This window comes from Haliaeetus albicilla, chromosome 27 (genome assembly GCF_947461875.1).
Source record: "Haliaeetus albicilla chromosome 27, bHalAlb1.1, whole genome shotgun sequence".
Classification (NCBI taxonomy): domain Eukaryota; kingdom Metazoa; phylum Chordata; class Aves; order Accipitriformes; family Accipitridae; genus Haliaeetus; species Haliaeetus albicilla.
Genome location: NC_091509.1, coordinates 10,357,692 through 10,374,850, shown reverse-complemented (window position 1 = coordinate 10,374,850; position 17,159 = coordinate 10,357,692). Strand labels below are relative to the sequence as shown.

At 58.6% G+C, this 17,159-nt stretch overlaps 1 protein-coding gene across 1 annotated transcript in view; it reads left to right on the top strand.

Moving 5' to 3' along the window:
* The first annotated feature begins 8,840 nt into the window (after positions 1-8,840).
* PPARGC1B (PPARG coactivator 1 beta) overlaps positions 8,841-17,159 on the top strand; it is a 58,071-nt gene continuing 49,752 nt past the window's right edge. Inside the window, exon 1 of the mRNA XM_069773048.1 lies at positions 8,841-9,037. Coding sequence (XP_069629149.1) covers positions 8,954-9,037 — 84 coding nt within the window. The 5' untranslated portion in view covers positions 8,841-8,953. The remainder of the gene's footprint in view (positions 9,038-17,159) is intronic.

Below are 17,159 nucleotides of genomic sequence, written 5' to 3'. Positions count from 1 at the left end.
CAATGTTGCTGTTTAGATCGGCTTTTATTAAAAATAAATAATGCTTTTAAAACAAAGCTGGCACTGGGGCACCAAACTGTGACAAAGGCCGGGGAGATGGCGCTGAGGATGATTAATGTGATTTTTCCAGGAAAAAACTGTAGCAGTACTCCCATGTTGAGGGCTCTGCTGGGAGGTGCGGGAAGGACAAAGCCGCTTGGTGCCGCTTGCAGCCTGGTGGCTTGTCCGCAGAGGGCACAGCCCACACTTGTGAGAGGTCTGACTGTAGCCTCATGCTCTCCCTGGGCCAGGCTTTGGTGGGCATGTGTCAGGCAAAGGCGGGAGGTTGAGGCACGGAGCCTTCCCAGCCCCTTCGCAGGTCCTGGCTCTATATCCATCCCTCCTTTGGTCATTATGCCCCCAGCCTGCCTCCAACAGACCCATCTTCCCAAGCCCAGCTGGGTGATGAACACCGTTCATCTCCAGGGTGGTTATGCAGGACATACAATGTACCCTGACGAGTGTCCTACGACGTCCCTGGGGCTTCGGTGATGTCATATATCCATCACTTCACCACGCTGCACAGGCACAGAGTGCCCCATGCCAGGCACATCTATATCACATATGGAGCCTTCCCCTATATGGCAGCCTCCAGGTAAAGCTGAGCAAACTTCCAGCGCCCCGGGAAAACTGCCGAAGGCTGTGGAAGGCCAGGCTCACTTTGCCTGGGCAGACTTAGCCTGCTCAGGATTCCCAGGAGGGTACACCCCGTTGATCCCAGTGCAGACGCGTTTTGCTGCACAGAGCACTGGTGCAATGATATAGCTGCCTCCACTTACGGCCACAGGGACTGGGCTGCAGCTGCTGCCCTGTTGTGACAACTCCAGTTGCAAAACCCCTGTAGCAAACGAGGTTTGTGGCTGGAGGGCTGTAGCCCTTGTTTGGAGCTTGTCCAAGAAGTGCTCAACGCCTGAGCTTTCCCCCGCTTCCTGCTCACAGTGACCAGAGGGAAAAGTAACGAGCAAACATTCTGGGAATCAAAAAATGTCACTCACTGAGCGCGGTTTGGCTTAACAGCTTGATGGGGGATGGCACGCACTCAATGTACAGATCGGGAGACAGAGACGCTGCCCCACAGAGCTTGCAGTTATCTGCTCCGGCAGGGGAGGGAGAAGGCGCTGCCGCACATCGCTTTGCTCCTCTTATCCTGGTCCCTCCCCTGCCTTTCCAGGCCAGAGCATTTTCCAAACTCTGCTTTATCCCATCCCTGCTGCTTCCTTTCTAGCGCTACCAGCATGGCTAATAATAACAGCTCTAAATTCTCCTCGCCTGGCGCTTAGTCGGTGGCAATGGGTGCTGTGCAGCCTCGTTGCATCTCTCCGTGCCTCCATTCGGTCTATGTCTGTGTGTGCGCCCTTAAATACATAAAATGCGTGGGCAGTTGCACACCACTCCCTCCTCCCCCAGTTGTGCAATTCGAGTGTTCGGATGCAATATCCAACCCCCTGGCTCTTTGCTGATGGGAATATCGTGCCCGTCCCTGTGGCAAGCAGAGTAGCTAGGCGGCTGTATTCCTTACCTCTCAAAGGAGCCGGGAGTGCGGAGAGAGCTGGAAATAGCCCTGGCTGACACAGATACCTGTGCAAAACAGCAGGGGCCTGCACTTGCCTTGGTAATTGCATACTGCATGGCGATGAGTCACCCGCAGCCCCGCTCCGGCAGGCAGCACGCGGCCTCCCTGCCTCCTGCTGCATGGCGCGGGCAGGATTCGCCCGGCTCGACTGGGTACCGTTTGCCTGGGAAAGTGCTGCGCTCCCCCCTGGGAAGGGGGGCCCAAAGCAGAGGCAGTGAGAGGCGAGGATAACAGGGAAAGGATGGGAATGAGAGCATCTTGCAGCTTTTTAAGCTCTCAAGATGCTTTCAAGTGCCAGGAAGGCTGTGTGAGCTGTGATTTTGCTGCATTATTTCTGTTGCTAGCCATCCCTGCATGGGGAGCTCCTGTGTGCAAAATAACTGCTTGCAGCAAGCAGGCATTCACAAACTGCCTGGTCTGGAGGGGGGGGGTGAGCCCCTCAGCTGGCATCACCCGCAAGGGACCAGGAACCCCCCTGCAACCAGCCCTCAGCATTTCCCAGGACGGGGACCTGGGGACTCGGAGATGGGACCCCCTTATCTCCACCACTGGTACAACCGTAACCGAAGCAGCCAGAGAAGGAAGCGATGTGTCGGCTCATCCCGAGCTCCTCAGCCACGGCAAGAAGGCTCCACCAGCAGAGCTCTCCATCTTCCTCCTCCTCCTCCTCCTCCTCCCCATGGCAGGGGGCTTGGGGGCTGCCTCGCTGCCGGCGATTGCACTGTCAGGAGGAGATTAATAAATAATTAGCCAGCAAACTTTCACCAGGGAGCTTTGTTTCTTCTCTTCCAGTGGTGCCGCCTATTCAGAGAGCAAAAACCAGGGGAGAGCGGCTGTCTCCGGGGGAGAGGGCCTAGAGGGGGTGGCATTTTCCCCGCCAGGCTGGCGGCTCCCTGAGCTCCTCCGCAGCTGACTTCACATATCAAAGGGACGCAGGAGGGAGGAGGAGGAATAGGTAAAATCAATGAGAACCTATTTGGTGGGATAAAAGAACGTGGTTTTATTTATAGCACTGGCTGGATCTGAAGTGTCTTCTGCCCAGGGACACGGTGCCGAGGTGCTGAGGAACAGCCGAGCGGTGTCTGCGCGGGGCCAGGAGATGCGCCAGCGCCTGCTGCCCTGGCATCCTCCAGCCCCACCGAGCCCAGAGCCCCGTCCCCGCCGCTCCCCAGAGTGCTATGGGTGGCTCCGCTCGCCAGGCTGGCAAGGGGAGCAGGAGGGGGTGCCCACGGAGGGGTTTCGGGGCCGGGGGTGCAGTAGTTGGGGATAGGGAGAGCCAGTCACCCGTGGGGAGGCGACTCAGAGGAGAGCTAGTGAGGAGGGCAGGGGGGTGTGGAGAGGGTGCTGCAGGATGGGGGCCCGGGGACAGCCGGGGACAGCCATGCTGGGAGCCACGAGGCAGGGAGATGCCCACGGAGGACCCTGCCAGCAAGAGCTGCTTGAGGAACAGGTCCTTTTGCTGCTCGCCCCCTTGGCCAGCTCTGCTGGTGCAGGGGGATCGGGACCTGCTCCGGTGATTGTGGTGGGTCTCCGGGAGGAGGCGGTTAAACAGAAAGAGGAAGAGAAAACAGTGATGGTAGCACCCAGACCCTGACCGGCCCCCCGGGGAGAGGCAGGAGGAGTCGCCCTGCTTGGGGCCAGGGTCAGCAGAGGAGGATGAGGTCGGTCTGGGTCTCCCACCTGCCCCTCGATCCTCCCGGGGAGCAGAGCAGAGGAGCGGCTGGCAGCAGGACGATGGGGATGGAGGAGATACCCCAGCTCCTGGTGCTGTCCTGCCGGGCAGGGAAGGGAGGACGCGCAGCACCACCGGGACTGGAGGCAGCCCGACAGGCAGGGATGAGGCAGGCGGGGCGGCGAGGGGACAGTGGGTGACATTGATGGGCTACGACAGACACCGTCAGCGCAGTGTGAGAGCCACTAGTGGCACAGTGCAGCGGGGAAGCCAAATTCAGCCAGAGTGAAAGAGTGAGTACGAGGGACACGTGCCATACGGTGCAGCTCCCTTTGGTCCCCACACGCTGATGGCTGGCTGGTGCCAGCGTGCCCAGCCGCCTCTGCGACAGCGTGTGGGGACACCACCGGTGAAAGAAAAAGGGGAAGGCTGGGGTGTCCATGGTGGGATGCCAGTGCAGAAAGAGCAGTGCAGGGTCTCTGACAGGGGATTTCTTCCCCCAGATAAAGCGAGGTACAGGGTGAGCCACGTGCCCTGGGCTGCTGCCGGGCTCTCGCCCCCAGGCAGAAGGGGCCGGCTGGCCCCGCTGTGCCGGAGCAGCCTGGGGAGGAGGACAGGCTGCTTCAGATGCTGCGGGTGAGCTGCTTCCCGCGGACAAATGAGTCACTGGAAATGCCATAAGGAGTCAATGGGCATCCTGGTCTCCTCACTCAGCCCACACAGCTGGTGGGCAGCATGAGCCATCGCGCAGGAGCCTTCCCTATCCTCTGCTGCTCTGCCTGGCCTCTGCCGCTTGTTCTGGGAAATTCCCATCTGCTTCAATAGCTCATTCACAACCCCCTTCTTACTCCTTTGCCATAGGTTTCCTCTGCAATAACTGCATGGCTTTAGCTCCACAGCATGTGCAAGGCTGCGGTTTTGGAGAGGAGCAGGCTGCAGAATCAGGCAAGCTGGAGCCCTGTACCTCACCCTGTGTGTGTGCATCCCCCCAGCCCTCAGTGCCGGCCATGGGCTCCTCTGCAGAGCCGGAACAGTCCAAGTGCCTGTCTCTGCTGCGGGGAAAGAGAGCTGCAGCAACCTGAGTTTGGTGGCACGGGGTGGGGAGTGACCCTCTGCCAGGTGCATTCCAGAGAAGGGACTGGGGCGCTTTGCCATGGCACAGGCAGATACGGGGCCCATGTGTGCCTGCACGAGGGGCTTTGCCAGCACGGTGGAGCACTGCTCCCCAGCGATGCCTGGGTATGCTGGAGCAGGAATGGCAACCTCTGAATAAACACAGCCACAGCCCTGCTCCCTGGACAAGCTGGAGCTCAGAGCCAGGAGCCCAGCCAGCACCTGCTTGTTGTCTGAAGCCACTCTTGTTTCCCAGGTCCCCTCCAGCCCAACAGGCCATGTCCTCAGCCCTGTGGCAAGGAGGATGTCAGACAGAGAGTGGAGGGGCAGTTTCCACCCAGGCTCATGGGGAGTGAGGGGCCACATCGCCCAGCAGTGCATTACCAGAGGTTCACTCCTTGCTCACCATGGGGCACCACAGAGCCCTCATGTCAGAAAACGAGGAGGAGGAGGAGGAGGAGGAGGAGGAAGAAGAAGAGGAGGCAGGAACTACCAGGTGAACACAGCTGATCAGGAGCCACCGGACACAGAAAGTCTGGAGGAAAAGCGACACTAGGTCCCTGTGCTTGGTGACTTCAGGTGAAGGACAAGGCTGAGCTGAGTGCTGAGCAGGACTGAGGGGAGAGAAAAGCAGAGCTCATGGAAAGGAGCCAAGCAAAGAAACTCAGTGAAACCCAGGGGCATGGCACTGCTAACCACTGCTGCCCCGTGGGGAGCGGGGCCTCCAATTAGCAGCCCACATGAATGAAGACTGCTTTAGGGGAGGACTTCGGGAGAGCCTCGGGGGCATCTTGCCCTTCGGCTGTCCCCAGCTTACCCAACCGCCAGCTCAGAGACACCCAGCCAGCGCAGATCCCCCTTCCCCTGAGTCCCCGGGGAGGGCGGCCACCAGGGTGGCCGTCCTGGCCACCGTGCCAATTCCCCCTGGGGCTGCATTTAATTTTAGTGCCAAGGAGAGCGTGTCACAACGTGGGGGGCTGGCGAGGACCCACCGGAGGCTGGGGATGTTGTAACTCAGAGGAGCCCCATTTGCCGCTGCCTCTCACTGCCCTCGCTGCCCGGTCCTTAGAACATTTTCCCATCCACAAACAGGGGCAGCTGCAACATGAAACCGCAGGCGGGAGTTTGCACAGTGCGGGGTGTCTCCTGTCCAGCCGCCGCTCATTGGCTCCTGCCCCTGTCCCACATTTGGCCTTTGGTAGGCTAAGGGTACCTTCAAACCCTGTCCCCTCCTGACCGCTGGCCTAATGACATTACTCACTCTCTGCTGTTTTGAAAGGGCATTTGCAGACTTTTCCTGTTATATTTTACCTTGGTAATATTATCCCCAGCCCCTCCAGGCTTAGCATCGTGTTGCCACGGCTGGCTGCAGCGCCAGCACGGTGCCACGGAGCGCTCCGGCTTAGCTGGGGCCGGCAGGCGAGGGGTGGATGCAGGGGGCTTATTTCTGTCTGACTGTGGCTGACACCTCTTTGAGTACATAAACACAAAGAGCAGCAGAAGCTGGAGCTCTGGCAGCTCTCCTGCTCACAAAGTTCAGGTTCTGGTTTAGGAGGAAAGCCCTGAGCACTTAGCGAAACTGCACGGTCACTCTGTGCGCAGACAGAGAAGGGTGGATGCACATGGGGAATATAATGTCCCGTTCACACCATTGCACTGAAGTACCATGGATCAGACGCCTTCTCTACCCACTGTGGGTATTTCTGAGGCTGCTGCATCACTGACTTCTAAGGAGGTAGACACAATGCCAGCTATAACATCTTGTCCTCCTTTGCCTCTCTCCTGGTGCTTTCAAAGTCCTTTTTATGAGCGTTATTCAACCAATCCCCCCAGAAGCTCCAGGGCACAGGAAAGTGGTGTGATGTCCCTTCTATAGGTGAAAAAACCCAAACGGCATAGAAAAACGCTTGGACTGTACAAAAGTCCAGAGCAGTCAGGAACAGAAGTTGGAGCATGTTAACACCGACTTGCAGCCACGTGAGCAACTGTACTTCGTCCTCTGGGATTCCACAGAAACCCTGAAGTGGCAGCAAGTCCACCCCTCTGAGATGCCCCCATTTCACTCCATTGCTGCTTTCCTCTGGCCCCCTCTTGGCACAAGGGCAGCCTGACTCCAGCGTCCCATCCAGTTTTGCCCACTTGGCTGAAAGAAGCCCTAACCCATCTCTGTCCAGAAGAGAAATGAGGCAGCGCAGGCTGGGCTTTGCTTTCCTTGTGCTTCTCAGTGCCGCTGGGCTGCCTGGCTGAGCCACACCGTGCAGGTGGCTGCAGCCAGGGTGGGCGACTCACGGGCTGCTGACAGCCGGGGACTGCAAAGGGCTCGTCTTCTCGGGTTAGAAAGCAAGGAGGGAGGAACTGTGCTTGCACACATGCCAGAAGGGAAAAGGTATTTCTGAAACACATGGCTATGCATAACTTGATTTTAGAACAACCGTTCACACGTAATTCCTATGAATGGTTACTTCCTATTTGAGTACAACTGGTATAAAGGGAATCACAAGATACTTGAGTACCTTGCCTTTTGTGCAACAAATTCCTCCCAAAAGACTGCTTTTATGGCGAGGCCTGCCAGTCCTGCTTTTTCCCTTCTGGGGCAAATGTCCCTCCTGTTCTCACCTCACCTCCTCTCTCCGTAGCATTCAGTGCTTGCCATCTTCTGCAAAGGAGGGACCGGGGTGGGGGGGGCTGGTGGGAATGCACTCCAGATCACTGGCCAGCAGGGTCAACTGGGAATTCGAGTCTTGTTCTGCAAGGAATTGCACGTGCCCCAGAGCGAGGCAATTTCCTTCCCCCGGCCCTTCCGATGCAGTCCAGCAGCGCTGTGCTCTGTGCTGTGCCTGCTGTGAACTACAGCTGTGCATCCAGGCAGCAACGCTTCTGGGCCCAGACCTCCCACCCGTGGGAAGAGAAGTTTCATTGCTGAGGGAACAGCTTGAAAAGCACCTTAGGTAACTGTTTCAGCATTTCATAACAGTAATTAGTAATAAAGTGCCACAGCAATGAGGAAGAGTTGGCGGCAGCTTCTCTCTTGCTTTGTCCCATCCCAGCAGCGGAGCCACCCCTGCCCCCAGTTCTCATCAGCCGTATGATATAACACACGCTGCCCACTGACATCTTCTTTTGGTGCAAGGCTCGGGACCATCAGGGAAAATCCAATATTGCTACATCGCATGGTGTTCACAGCGTGTCCTGAACCGAAGGGAGGCCAGAGGGTATTAAAAAGTGGCTGGAAACAGCTCTCCCTTTGAAACAAAAGCAGGACAGGGACGGACAGCAGGCCTTTCCTACCAGAGGCAGAAGCACCTTCTGTTCACCCATCAGAGCCCGACACAGAGCTCGCCACCTAGATTGCTCCGCATTGCTTTGCTTTATCAGCCATTTACACTGATACTGCAGGCCCGCCTGAGCCATCTGAGGGGATTTTAGGATCTGGAGCCATTAGGCTGCAGGTGTTGCCACTTGGTTGGTTGTGTATCAGCTAATTCAGGCTGCAGTGCCAAGTCCTGCTCTTTGCCATGTAATTGCTACGCGTAAGTAAATAGAACATTCATGAGATTTTTGGTCCCGTCATTAATTATTTCTGAAAGGGCTTTTAGCGTACGCCTCATAACCCCAGACAGAAAAATGACGTGCGTGACACCAAGACGCTCGCAGCAACAGCGGGATGAGCGTTGAGATGAAAATGAGGGAAATCTGAAGACTTTTCCTTCCTTGTTACTCTTTGCTCTCGGCCACCTGGCCCCACTCCGGTGCAGACCCACTGAGCCTGGAAGTGACCCTCGGCCTACCACGCGGCACTCAGGGTTTATTTATCTCAACACGGGGTGAGCTAGGGGCTCTTGAGTGGTGCCCGGTGATGCTGGGTGCCCCCACTTGTAAGGGCTGGCACTTTTAAGGTGTGCATGGCACTGCTTAAAGTGGGTGCACGTCCTGCGAGAAGGCACTCTTTAAGGTGTGCATGGCGCTGCTTAAAGTGGGTGCCCTGGGTGGGTGCCCGTCCTGCGGGAAGGCCCCCGTGCCCCACGTGTGGCTGCAAGCCCCACGGGGCGCTCTGCCGCCGCGGGTGTCTATCTGTCCCCCACGCCTGGATGCGACCCTCAGCCTTTCCACGCTGCACTCAGGGTTTACGTATCTCAACTCGGGGCAACCTAGGGACAGTCGAGCAGCTCCCGGTGATGCCGGCAGCGCCCCAGGTGCCCCCCCCCTTTCAAGGGCCGGCACTTCTAAGGGGCGCGCAGCAAGTTGGTGCCCTGGGTGGGCGCGCGTGTCCCGCGGGAAGCCGCTTGTGCCCCCCGCCTGGCTGCAAGCCCCACGGGGCGCTCTGCAACCGCGGGTGTCCCCCCCCGCCACCGCCACCATCCTCCCGCCCTGCTCCCTCCCACCACCCCCCCGCCCTCCCCCTCGCTCCACCGCCCTCCCCGGCTCCCGCAGCCGGCGGGTGGGGGCTGCGGGCGGCTCCGCCCCGCCGGCCGCCCGGCTCCCCGCCGCCGCCGCCGCCGCCGCCGCCGCGCCTGCTGCATGCTCGGTGCCGCCTCAGCCCCAGCCGGAGGTGGAAGATGGCGGAGCCGGGGCCGGACTGCAGCTCTCTGCTCGACGAGGATCTTTCTTCCTTCGTCTTCAGTTACCTCGCTGACAGCCAGGTAGGGAGGGAGGGCGGTGGAGGGGGATCTGCTGGCCGGCTTACCCAGCGCGGGTTGCAACTGGGGAGGGGGAAGCCGGCAGACACCCCCCCCCCCCCCCACCTTCCTGGGGCACCTGGGGACCGGCCCTTTCCCCAGGTGCCCGAGGATCCGCGGGGGTCCCGTTTGCTCCACTGATGCGCAGAGGGGGAAATACGTGGAGGGGGGACGCGCGGAACCCTGCCGCCCCCGCGGCTCTCTCTGCGGCCCTCCCCGTGGCTTCGGGGCGGCCCCGGCGCGACACCAACCCCGCAGCCCCGCCGGCGCTTTCAGCACCACTAGCACGTGGACTCCCGCGCCCCCCCCCCCCGGTTTCTGCAGGGAATTTGGGGGGGGGGGGAGAAGTTGATGGGTTGATCGGATTTGGCACATACCACCCCCCCCGTCCCTTTGCAACAGCCCTTCCCGCTGCAAAGGTGGGGAGGGGGACGCCGCGGTGCAGGGCGGCGAGGGGGGGGGGGTGCTCCGCAGGGGGCTGCGCGGTGGGGGCTGATAAGAGCCGGGCTGTGGGATGAGTCATGCCGAGCGTCAGTTACACGCATACCGGCTGGGATCTTGGGGGATGGAGGTTTGGGGAGGGGGGGGTTGGCAGGGAGAGGGGTCTCGGTGCTGCGAGTCAGCGGCTCCAGAATCTGGATGGGCTCCCTTTTGGACGAGGCTGGGTATTAAAATCAGATTAAGGCTCCTTGGCAGCTCCCGCACGATCACGAGAGCGAGCCGTGCTGGCTATAGGGCTCGCATGCTTTTCCATTTTGGGGGGTGGAAGAGAGGCGCTATACAATAAGCCGGGCAGTAGCAAGAGCCGTGACTGATCTGGAGCACAACCGCGCATTTCGCAGTCGGATTGATGAGGCTGGTGCAAGTGGGAAGAGTTTTCTGTAGTTATATATCATCCCTCCAGCCCTTCACTTTCATAACCACGGATTACAAAATAGCTTCGACTGTGAAGCTAGCGTGTTCATCCCAACCCTTGCTCTCTCACCAGTTTAGCTCCGGGATTGCAAACAGCAGGAGCATGTGTGTGGGGGAACGGGACTGGGACTAATCCCGCTGTTTGGGTTCAAAACAAATAAGGTCTCAAGACTTGGTAAATCAGATTTGCCCCCGGTGCGTGTGCCAGACAGAACCAGGCAGGTCTTGCCACCGGCTGGATCGATGTAGTCCCAGCACCTCTCCTCGCATGCACCAGTTCCAGAGCACTCCGGCTTGGCTTGGGACCCGGGCAGCTTGCTGGGGGCAGAGCAGGAGGGAGGTGGCAGCTTCGGTTGTTAACGAAGAGCTGCTGACAGGTTGATTACCGCAGGAGGGTCAGGAAGGGTGAGAAGTGGGCCGAGAAGATTTTGTAAGCGGTTTGCGTTTTCCGATTTGGACGGATTTATTATTGCTGAGGGAACCGTCAGCTAGAGAAGAGGAGGCTGCTTGTGTGGGATGCCATCCCTAGGATGTATGGCAGAAAGGCTGCAGCTCCCACCGCCCCCATTGTTCCCTGGGCAGGTGAAAGTTCCTGGCTCCGCTTCCCCGCAATAACCTGCCTGTTCTCTGCGTGCTTAACGTGAAATGAAAAGCTCGTGTGGTTGCAGCTCGCATCTGAAGGCTCGTTTCTTTTTTGCTTTTTGGTTAGCATTTGATGTGCCAGTTTAGGAATCTTATTCCAAAAAGGGACTGCAAAGGGGAAAAAAAATCCTGCGAATTGTCATCCTTCTCTGGTGCAAAACCACCATGTTGTGAACATCCCCTGCAAAATTTGGGACTGTGAAATGGCCTGTGACGAAAGACGACTGTTTTTATGGCATGTCCTAAAATCCAGTTTGCTGTGCCTGTCCCCTCTTTTTCTCTCCCTCTCCCATACGTGCACTGTATTCGAGGGAGCAGTGTAGGTACACGCACAGAGTTAGCGCTAGCCTGATGTCTGCGGGGTGTGTAAGATGAAGAGTAGCAAAGGGATCTTTGCAGCCCGCTGCGGGTTCCTTCGGCAGCCGTGTGCAGCCTGTGTTTGCTCTCCCACCCGGCGCCTGCTTTTGATAATTGCATTTCCTCCTGTCCCCACGTGCGCAGAGGGGTTAAAGGCTAGGGTAAAAAGTAAAGAAAAAAAAAGGGGGGGGGGGAAGCGCCCCCCCCAGCTATGATTTGCATGCATTTACTTAAGAACTGCCTGAAGTTGTAAGCATGTGTTGTGCTTGTACCTTAACCTCTGATGAAACTGCAGGGAAGGCTCCAGCCCTGGCTGCTGTCACATGCCCGCTTTATAACTCGGAGCAGGAGGCGGTCCGGGGCTGGCTGCTGACGTCTCTCCCCATTACTACTGTACGAGCCTCTGCTTACAACTGGGTTACTGACTTCTCAATGAAGCCCAAAAGCTGCTTCCACGAAGTCCCCAGTGCTCCAGCACAAGATCAGATTATCCTGAGAGGCTACAATGTCAGGAGGCCGTGAGATCATCAATATTAGCCATTTCCTTCGTGGAAATCTTGAGGAACTCTGACTCTCCTCCTCTCTCCCCCATGCTCCTCCCCAGTCCTTGCTTTTGCAGTAGGTTTTGAGAAAGGCGCAGTTGGGTGCGGGCAGGTGCCAGGCGATCGATTCCTCGCCAGGGGAGGAATCCTCAGGAGGGCTCTTGGGGAGATGCACGGTGAAGGTTTGACATGGATATTTGCATCAGTCCCTTAATTATATGGGCTTGTGCTGAGCATGCCTGCTAACCTCTATTTACATATCGAGGACAGCGATGATTCACATGGTACCTGCATTGCTACAGAAAGAAAATCAGGGGTTTTCACTTGATATCTGCCTTTCTCCTGCCAACTCCTTTTCCCTTTTCAACAACAAAAAAAGTGATTTTGTTTTGCTGTGACTCAAAATGTGTCATTTCTGGGCCCGCTTAATCCATTTTGTGCAACTCTTTGCTGCTCAGAGGTATGAAGCTGGTTGTAGCTGGTTCGTCTGCTGGCACCAGGCGCTGCAAAGTGCCAGCCAGGCAGCTCTGCCGGGAGCACCACGGAACAGCCGGCGACTCTCAGCATCCCTGCTAAAGGCAGGAGCAGTTTGACTCTTACGGCTTCAATTTGTTTCAAAACCCCAAATGAAGTGCAGCAGGGGGAAAAAAAAACCAACCCAGAACCAAGCTGCTTCTCAGAGAGATGCTTAAGATCACATGAACTGAAATACAATATTCTCTAACTTCTCAGCCTCCTGCTAACAGCTTAATCCATTGATGAGTACAGGAGGCACAGTGAAGCCCTTGGTGGAGAAGTGGCCCATTGGGTGAATTGTTACTGCCAGTAATGAAGTGGGGACACATCCCTAATTTCTGATAGTCCTCACCGAGCAGACTGATATTCTGCTTTTTCTGAGGCTTTTCTCTCAAAGATTTTGCAGGGGGGGGTGGTGTCTGGATGACCGAGACAGCCCAAGGGCCTGTGCAAAGCGTATCTCCAGCCTGGCTGCATTGCTGCAGCTTGGGTCGAAGGCCACTGCATTGCTGGGGCTGGAGACCCCCCCACCCCTCCCAGGAAAGCACTGCAGGGTGGCGGCTGTTACTGACGGTGGCAGTTAGCAGAGGCCACACGGGTACGTTTGCAAAGTGGGGGGCGGCGGTTGCCGGGGATGCCGGCAGCTGCCCGCGCCGCAGCGGTGGCTGCGGGAGATGGCGAGCGTGGCGTGCTGCTGAGCCTGCTGCTCAGAGCTGGGAGAGAGCAGCCGCTGGGAGCAGTGATGGGGGAAAAGGGGGGGTCCCTGAAATCTGGCCCCTTAGAGAGCCTCCCCACACACCTGCCTGCCTTCACCCCCTGCTTTTGACCAGATACCCTGGTGCTCCCCGCCCTGGCGGGGCACCAGGGCTGCCCCACACCGTGGGCTTTCCTCCCTCCTGCCTGCGCATCCCTGCCCTGGTCTCATGCCGTAATGGAAAGGCACCTCTCCAACAGGTGAATAATTAAGGTCTCAACCTCGTGCCTCCAGCAAAGGGAGCTTTGTGAGGGAGACGGATCTCTCTCTCACATTAACCTTTCCAATGTCAAAAGCCTCTTTGTAGTTAGAAACTCCACTTGCTCCGGCACTTCAGTGCTGGTGGTTGTCCAGTGAAAAATGCCCAGGGGATGCCCTTCCTGCCCCAAACCCCTTCCTGGCTTTGAGGATTGGGTCCCATGGTCCCTGGCGTAGGGCTGGAGACAGGGACGCCACGGGCTGGCTCCTGCCGGGCAGTTTGCTGTGCTGCCGGCCGCTGCTGCCTGCTACTGCTGCCCGCTGTTCCCGAGGTGCAGGAGCCCGCCGGACTCTGAAATCCCCTTCGGTGGGGCTGGGGGCCAGTTCGTGGCAGAGCGTGGGAGCCCTGTGTCTGCACTGCCGGCAGGCATAGTGCTGGCAAGGGCACGCTTCCCCCTGGCCGGCATGTGCCAGCACCCGTGGGAGCTCGGGGACGTCACCCGTTGGGCTGGCGCAGAGGCATTGTGCGGGGCCAGTCTGTGCCTTCGCTGCCTGGTGCCTGCGGGGCAAACGCCACCGAAGCCACCGCTTCTGCCTGCCCGTGGCCTTGGGGAGATGGTGAGGGGCACCGTCCCTGCAGGGCGCCCAGAGCTCCAGCACCCGTGGGGGTCTCCAAGCACAGAGGGGGCCTGGCTCTGCTGGGGAAGGGAAGGGAAGGGCTGGCCCCAGAGATAAGGCTCTGCTGGGACCAGGCATGGTGTGCTCGCTCGCCGCCACCGAGGAGCCAGGAACACGAGGTTCCGGCAGGGCCTGGGTCGGCAAACGTGTTTGCCGGAGGAATCGGCTTCGGGCTCCCGCGGCTGAGCCCCGCTCCATGGCAACCCCGCGCGGGTTTATATTTCTCGTGACTGCTTGGCAGCCTGAAGTGATTTAGCGGAGGGGGAACTTTGTACATGCCGGAGCTGCCGCTGCCAGCGCGGCCGTGCTGGGCTGACGGCCGTGGTCCTGGCCGTGCGGCACTGCTCCTCCCTGGGGGGCACGGGCTGGGACAGCCTCTTGCCTGCACCCCGAGAGCGGGCAGCCGGCTCCCCTGCCTGCATGCCATGCTGGGAAAGGCAGGTTCTCACCACCTGCCTGCTGGCTGGTGAGCTACCCTCTTGCGAGCATGTGGAAGAGGATGTTTTAAGCTGCCTCTGCTTGTAGTAATGAGCCAGAGACTAAAGGTTGAAGTTAATGGGGCGGGTGGTCAGGTGAGGTAGTGACCTACTGCCAGGGACAGCCGCACCGTAGGGTGATGGTCCAGCCAATGTGTTTCCCTTCCCTTATCGCTCGGCTGTTCTACGTTTCAGCGCTTTGCCTGAGCTCTGGCTCACAAATTATTATTTATTTATTTATTTATTGGTTTTTTACAATGGGAGCTTCCAAGAAATGCCGTAGGACTTTGCACAGATCTGGCAGCGCTCACGGTCTCATCAGCCACGTCCTTACCCTGCTCTGTCTCGCTGCACCTCCCCAGGCAGATGCAACAGCCAGGGTTGACCTGCGGCAAATTGCTACATTAAACTGGTCCACTTCAGAATTAAGACAGGGAAAAATAAAAGCTGGAAATCTCCTTTGGCCCTGTAAGAGCTGGAACACCCCCCCACACACACCCCCCGGGCGAGGGGTTCTCCATGTGGCAAGTCTGGTATCTGCTGGTGGGGGTGTGTGGAGACTGTGGCAGCCCTGGGGGCTCTTTGAGATGGCCCCATCCAGTAGCCAGACTAACCTTTGATCACTGCTGGCTCCCGGGCAGCAATGTGGGGCTTAGGGAAAATACTTCGCTTATCTTGCATCCCTGCTGTCTGGAGGCAAAGCCGCCAGGCACTGGGTGCCGGATGCCTCCCCAGTGCCCCCCCCCCCCAGCCCCCTTACCCGAAGCTTCATTGGGGGAGCACGATGAGGGTCCTGCTGAAGTATGACAGGAGCTTTTTATATCTGCCTGCGCATACCCACCCTTCCTGCAGCACCCTGCCCACCCAGGCAGCAAACAGGCAGGCGTCTGCCCTCGTGGCTGGGAGCAGGAGGCCTCTGCCTTTGGTGAGGGTGAGCCGGTGTGATGGGGGCTGAAGCGGGAGAGACCCCGGTGCCCCAGGAGGGCCAATGTGACACTTCTCCCCTTCCCTGGGACGGAGCAGTACATGCTTTATATTGATGCTGGAAGCTTTTTGTGCTGAGGTGCCGGAGGATAAAACGAGTTCCTCGAGCTCTTGCAGCGACTACAGTTGCAGGGCAGCATGTCTTTACTGTGATGCATTTTCTAAATTCTTCCTCTGTGCTGCTTCTGCGCCCTGCGGTCGCTGCCTGCAGCGGCAGGGAGCACGCTGGCCGAAACAGTCCCTTCTGCTGAGCCAGCGCCACTGGTCAGGCTCCTCAGTTCCTGTTTCAGTTTGCAGCAAGTTCATCACCGCCGTCGCTTCTGCTTCCCCGGCCTGTGTTTGGGGAGGCTGCAGGACCCTGTTCGATCCCAGCATATGGGGCGGCGGGCGAGGGGTGTGGGAGGCGTCATCCTTTCCCCCCGCCAAAAGCTGCCTTCCCGACCTGGTCCCCGAGGAACCCTCATTTCCTAATTTTCATGCACATCAAGAGCAAGGAAATCCTGTGGCGGGGGGGAGATGGAGGGGAGAGGGCAGAGCATCCCGGCGCAGGCGGGGGGCTGAGCTGGGGCTGTGCCGCAGCCAGAGCAGCGTGCTGGGGCGGCCGGCTGGGCTTTGCGGACGGAAGGAAGCCCAGCTGCCTCTAATCATGTTTCTTCTCCTCCCTCCTGCCCGGATGAGGGGGGACGGCAGGTTTCGCTGCCTGCGAGTGACAGCTGGGGACCTGGTTGTCCTACCGTGAGGGGACCCGCGGCCGGAGCAGCCCCAGCTGTCCCTCGGCACACAGAGCTGGGGTGAGGGGAGCTGCTGCCGGCAGCGTGGTCCATCCCCCCGGCCTCAGCAGCCTTCTTGCCGAGCCCTTTCTTGCTTTGTTTCTAGCCAAAGCGCTGAGGTAGGAGTGAGTTACGTGTTGGTTTTTTTTTATGAAGAAAGTGCAAATGTAGCTGTGGGGTGTTTCAGGAAACATCCCAGTGGGACCACTGCCGCGACCCTTTGCACGCATACGAGACCGATGGGGCAGAGCTGCAGCCGGCCCCGCAGCAGCTGGGCTGGGTTAGAGCAAAGAGCAGCGCCGACCGCGGCCGGGGTGACGGTCGTACGTGTGCTTGGATAACAGCGAGGAGCTGGAGGCGTAAAACATGGCACTCGCGCAGCTCCCCTTGAAGGCCAAAGCAGGGGCAGGCTCTGGCTTCTCTTTGCCTGCAGCGGCCAGCCGCCCTGCGCGCATTGCCTGCCGACTCCGGTGGGCGCGGGGCTGGGGCGGCCGCGGTCCTTCGGCTCCTCGCACGTCGCCCAGGCAGAGCGTGCGCTCCCTGGGCTCGGAGCAGGGGGGAGAGCCGCTGCCTGTGTGCCAGAAGGATCAGGGCTCTGCCCGCTCGCAGGCAGCACTGGCGGAGGGCAGGGCAGGGCAGGGCAGGACACCGAGTGCTGCGCGGTGGTTTGTGCCAGGCGAGCCGGCGGTGCCCTTTTCTGCCACACAGAGGTTGCTCACCTGGCACCCAGCACGGCGGGGCTGAACTTTGTTCCAGCTCAGGTCCCTCTCTCCCGATTTTCCAGGACTTGCACGGCCTCAGTGCAAATGTTTGCAACTTCCATGGCCCTTGGCTTCAAGCTAATTAAACTTTGCATTCCTGTCGGCTCCCTTTAAACTGCGGCTGCTTAGCTGCTTTCCTTTCCCCCTCTGCTCTGGGGCGTGCAGCCCTGCCTGCGTGAGGGGTGTGTGGCTCAGAGCCACCTTCCAGCATTTTAATGACAGGAGGATTTTCAAACCTTCCCTTGAACAGCATAAACCCCAGAGCTCTGCATAGCTGGAGCTGGAGTCTGAAACCAACCAGCATCATTTCTCATTGCGAGCAAGCTTGCACATAAATAGTCACAACCTAACCGTGCTAATAATGAAAAGAAAAAATTGCAAATGTTTTTCTTAAAAAGGAAGTTTCTGTCTCTGTGTGGGCCCCACCAGCAGACTGGCGCATGTTGGTTTTGGGTGCTAAAACCCATTTCCCAGGTAACAGAACTCAAGCCTA